Source organism: Penaeus japonicus, unplaced genomic scaffold, assembly GCF_977035675.1.
Source record: "Penaeus japonicus unplaced genomic scaffold, GWHDUDI00000001_assembly GWHDUDI00000015, whole genome shotgun sequence".
In the NCBI taxonomy this organism is placed as follows: Eukaryota; Metazoa; Arthropoda; class Malacostraca; order Decapoda; family Penaeidae; genus Penaeus; species Penaeus japonicus.
The window spans coordinates 16,577,235-16,582,234 of NW_028234417.1; the positions used below are offsets into that span (position 1 = coordinate 16,577,235).

Here is a 5,000-nt window from a genome sequence, read left to right on the forward strand (position 1 = left end):
CAGAAATATCACAAGCAAAAAGTATGTCGAGATCTTTCCACACACACTACTTTTTTCTGATTATTCATCTTCTCCAACATTTATAACTTTGAAGACACCAGTTAAATTTTGTTCAGGAACCTCCTTTCCTTTGCTCTTGTGGGTCAGGTCACTTCTGTCTAATAACTGATTCAGCTCTTTCTTTGTAAATACTGAAATGGAAATATCAAAAGTTAAACAGTAAAAATGCAAAGGGGAAGAAAAAAAAAAACAGTACTTCCTGCTAAACATATAATAGTTTTGATAAAGAAATGCAAGGAAAACATCCAAATGGTTTATGGAAAATATCTACATGAATAAGAGAACTATCTTGTTATTTCCTTACCATTGCCTGTGGTTGTGCTATGAATCCTCTCGTGATCTCTCTGGTTCAGGAGGGTAACAAGCTCATCTGAATCCATGACTTTGTCTAACGACCTGTCACTCTGTTTCGAAGCTTTGAATTTTCCTGACTGAATAATGAGTTTCTCTAATTTGCGCTTGGTGGCAGCACGTTCGACAATCCTCTCATCAATGGTGGATGCAGTGATGAGCCGGAGGATCAGCACTGGTCGCGTCTGTCCAATTCTGTGGCATCGATCCTGTGCCTGCAGGTCAGCTTGTGGGTTCTGCATAAAAGTAAATATAATAACAAGATAAAATTATGAATAAGAACATCAAGGTTGATCAGTCATAAATATAGTCCCATCATAAAAACATGAATAAATTTTCCAGCCATACCCAAATTACAAATCTCAATAAAAACAAGATACCATAAAAAGCGATATGATACCATAAAAAGCAAATGCTCACCCAGTCTGAGTCGTATATGATGACTGTATCAGCAGAGGCTAAATTAATACCTAAACCACCAGCCCTTGTGCTTAACAGGAAGATGAAGCTGTCCGAATCTTTACTGTTGTATTCCTTGATGTCATTCTGCCGAGTATCTAATGATCTGCTGCCATCAAGGCGTTTATACCTAAAAAAGAAATGAGAAAACAATGAATTTATACAATAAGCAATGTATAAAACCTGTATGAAAAGATGAGTGTTATAAATTCCACTACTGTCAAAAAAAATTATATACATGATCCTATTCAGCTTCACTGAATTATTATTCAATTTAGAAGGATTCATAGATACCTTTTGCTTATTTAACTCACTTGTATTTGGGTCTAAGGGAGAGGTAATCCTCAAGGATATCAAGCATCATGGTCATTTGGGAGAAAATGAGCAAACGGTGTTTGCGCTTGTGCAATTCTCCAAGCAGTTGGTCAAGTACCTGTAGCTTTCCACAGGACTCTAGCAGCCCTTCATCAATCTGTTTAGTTGAGGTTGGTGTTCATTATGCTAACCTCTAAAGACTACCAAGTTTAAATAAATTACCCAAACTTGTTCTCATTGGTAACAGTTTAGGGGATAAAACAAAATCACAACTCTTCATAAAAATTATTGAGGTCCAACTTTTCTTGTTAACTATGATCAAACTCATTCAACTATGTGTGTATAGAAAATAATCAAAATAATCATAATGGCAATCCTAATTCAAAGAGTTAACTTTAAGAGTATAAATTTCTTACCATATACTCTCCATCTTTTGTTAGAGGGTAGTTGACAAGGTATGGATGGTTCACTATCTTACGACACTGCATCATCTTGTTGGTTAGCTTGATATTGGTTGCTGATGTCTTTTTCACTGTAGCTCTGTTAAAGGAACCATCAATATTTTAAATACAAAAATAAATAGTTTTTCCCCTATATTCTCAAAAGTAGAATTTGAAAGCCCTTATTTTTTCTTCTATCTATATTACTACATCCCTATAAACATGATATAAATGCCTGAACCATAGGCTCATATAGAAATCATAGAAAGATTAAATGGAAAATATGGAATACCATAAAAAACCTACTCATCATTTGGCTTTTCCTGCATCTTAGACACAGCTTCTAGAAACCTGTCGAGGGATTTTGGGGATTCACTTTCATCCAGCAGCGCAGAATAGTCAATGTCCTTCTTGGATTTGCGTTTTGGTCTTCCCTTATCATCATACTCTACTTTTTCCTCTGCCTTCTGAAAATATATTTGAATAAATTTACAATCATTTGATAAAATGAAATGTAAACAGAGCATATCACATTCTTCTAAATAATCATAATGTAGATAATAAGGACACTCTTTTTCTTAAAAAAACATGGCAAACAGAATAAAAGTGAGAGACAGGCAAAGTGAACATAGGCGTTCTATAAGTTCAGAAACTAGCAATGAAAATGTTTCTGTGAAGAAAAAGGAACTACTATTGAATTTCTATCACAATTCAGTAATATGTACAGTGAAGATAAGGCTGTCTTGTAAATATGGGTAGTAGAGGAAAAATACAAGTTAGAAAATAGAACACCAAAAGAGGAATAGTGGCCTACCTTCATCTTATCAAAAACAGCATAGTTCATTGTAAGAGTAGCCTCGTAAAGTTTCAGCTGCAGGGGGGTCATGGGTGTGTATACAAGTAGCTCCTTTTTGGGTGGAATCTCGAGATTGATGTCCTTTTTCACACGTCGCAGGAAGAAGGGACTGAGAATCTGTTGAATATCCAAACCCCATGAAAATCAACCCCAATAGACTTATGGATTGATATGTATTTTACATTTTTTGACTGGTATATGAGAAACTCTTTTTACATACCTTTTGAAGTGTTCCTATAACCTGTTTCTCTCTCTCCTGCTGGATGATCTTCTCATCACTGCCATCCTCCATCATTTCTGTTACATCAAACCAAGATTCAAAGACATCTAGGGAGTCAAAGATCTCAGGCATGAGAAAATTTAAGAGGGACCAGAGCTCTGCAAGATTATTTTGCAAGGGAGTTCCTGTTAGGAGGAGACGATTTGCTGATGGGAAAGAGTTCAGTGACCTGCAGAATGGAAAAAGTTTCAAAAATTAAAACACAAATATGATATTTATTATGCACGCACACACGCACGCACGCACACACACACATATATAAATAATGTGCAAGCACATAAAGTATTACTAGTAACCATAATGATTGATCTTAGATTTATCAATAATACATGAACGAATTCACATAACAGTTTAACAACTTGAAGTTGTATTGAACTGATTGGTCTTCTTTAATAACAGGTGAAATAAAATGTGCAAAAATTCACCTATTGCCTCCAAATGTAATTCAATAAGTATGGCCCTACTAAAGGATCTTTTCTGCATACCTGACACTAAACAGCAGTCCATTTCCTACTATAAACGTACCAATAATATTCCAAATCAATTTAGTTAATTAACCCACTCACGACGGGGGCATTCCAGCCCTGCATGTCACAATGCCGGGGCTTTCGAACGCTTAGGCCTAAATCAATTAAATGGCTGGCACCATATTGTGCCGCCCGGTCACTGGGCTTTTGAATGAGTGGTACAGTAGTGTACCACCCGTCCAGAGAGGGTTAATAACCATTCTATGCATCAACTGAAAGTGAAACTTACTTGGTAAGTCTGCAATTATGGTTCTTTATTCTGTGCCCTTCATCTACGCATATGTAGCGCCAGTAATACCTCCCAAGGAATCGTGTATCACGGATCACAACCTGAAAATTAATCAGTGTAATAAAAACTCTTTTTTTTCAAGTGATTTCATAAGGCTATGTTGAAAAAAACTAAAGTGCTCCTTCTATACAGTAGTTAAACACTTTCCAGCAGATAAACTATAAATTAGACAGACAATTTCTAACAGACCACACTTATCATTTCCTCACCTCATAAGATGTTATAACCACAGGAAAGACTTGCGTTGGACATCCCTCAACTGTAAGCAACTTCTGGAACATCTTTCTTTTCTCAGTCCTGACAGCATCAGACCCATGATATAATACAGTTGGTACCTGTGAAATAGGACTTACTATTTTAAACAATCAAATGTAAAATGATGGAATTGATTAGATTTGAAGATTAAGAACCTCATTACAGTTTGAAGATTGCTAACTGAAAAGCTCACCTTCGGTGCAAATCTTTCAAATTCTGACATCCAATTCGGCAGTGTAGAGAGAGGTGCCACCACAAGGAAAGGACCCTGGACACCCTTGTCTATGAGATGGCACAGAAGAGCAATGGACTGGATGGTCTTGCCAAGACCCATTTCATCTCCCAAGATTCCATTGACACCATTTTCATAAAGTACCTGAAAGATATAAAAATTAATACTTCTATTCTCATAGCAACCTTATCAACTTATAAAGGAACAAATAATAAATTGATATTTCTACACTCCAATGTCAGATAAACATCAGATAAAAAAATATGACAGAATGTGAGTATTGGGAACTTACCCTGAGCCAGGAAAATCCATCTAGTTGATATGATCGCATAGTTCCATTCTCGAAAAGTCGGGGCTGCTCCACCTTCTCTACTACCTCATCCTCCTCAGAATGCACACCTGCTTCAACTTTTGCTTCCACTGTCTGTTAAAAAAACAACAATAATAATCAAATAAGCATAATATTCAACAATCAGTATGGCAACAATAAAATGAGATATAAAGACAGAGACCAGCAAGAAAAATAAATGGAAAAATAAAGAGGATAGCAGCAAGAAGGAAAATGAAAGGAAAAATGATGACAAGCCAATAGGAAAAAAAATACATATATAATAGTACATAATGAATAATAAAAAATGAATGATAATTATATGTAATAAATAATATATAATAAATTATGATAATAAAAAATAGAAGTATAATTATACACCACAAAGGTAAATTCCAAAAGAGACAATTTAACATCAGAATAGAGATACAAATCAGCCAAGCAAAACAACTCACCTCTTTATCAATGACATCTTGAATCTTATACTTTCCATCCTTGACTCTTTTGGCAGCTGGTGCACCGGAATTGTTCTTGCGTTTGCGCCCTCTACTTGAATCACTTTTCTCCGATTCCTGAGAGCTCTCTGTTGACAATTACCAGGTTATCAA

The 5,000-nt window shown here is 35.6% G+C and overlaps 1 protein-coding gene across 2 annotated transcripts in view; it reads right to left on the reverse strand.

Moving 5' to 3' along the window:
* LOC122256470 (lymphoid-specific helicase) overlaps positions 1-5,000 on the reverse strand; it is a 12,053-nt gene that overhangs the window by 1,049 nt on the left and 6,004 nt on the right. For both annotated transcript variants that reach the window (XM_086544646.1, XM_043021194.2), the window contains 13 exons: positions 4,848-4,975; positions 4,357-4,488; positions 4,026-4,208; positions 3,787-3,912; positions 3,518-3,618; positions 2,702-2,930; positions 2,440-2,598; positions 1,932-2,092; positions 1,602-1,725; positions 1,185-1,342; positions 832-1,000; positions 365-647; positions 1-191 (listed from right to left, as the gene is read on the reverse strand). The exon at positions 1-191 is cut by the window's left edge and continues 1,049 nt beyond it. In XM_086544646.1, coding sequence (XP_086400772.1) covers positions 61-191; positions 365-647; positions 832-1,000; positions 1,185-1,342; positions 1,602-1,725; positions 1,932-2,092; positions 2,440-2,598; positions 2,702-2,930; positions 3,518-3,618; positions 3,787-3,912; positions 4,026-4,208; positions 4,357-4,488; positions 4,848-4,975 — 2,084 coding nt within the window. In that variant the 3' untranslated portion in view covers positions 1-60. The remainder of the gene's footprint in view (positions 192-364; positions 648-831; positions 1,001-1,184; positions 1,343-1,601; positions 1,726-1,931; positions 2,093-2,439; positions 2,599-2,701; positions 2,931-3,517; positions 3,619-3,786; positions 3,913-4,025; positions 4,209-4,356; positions 4,489-4,847; positions 4,976-5,000) is intronic.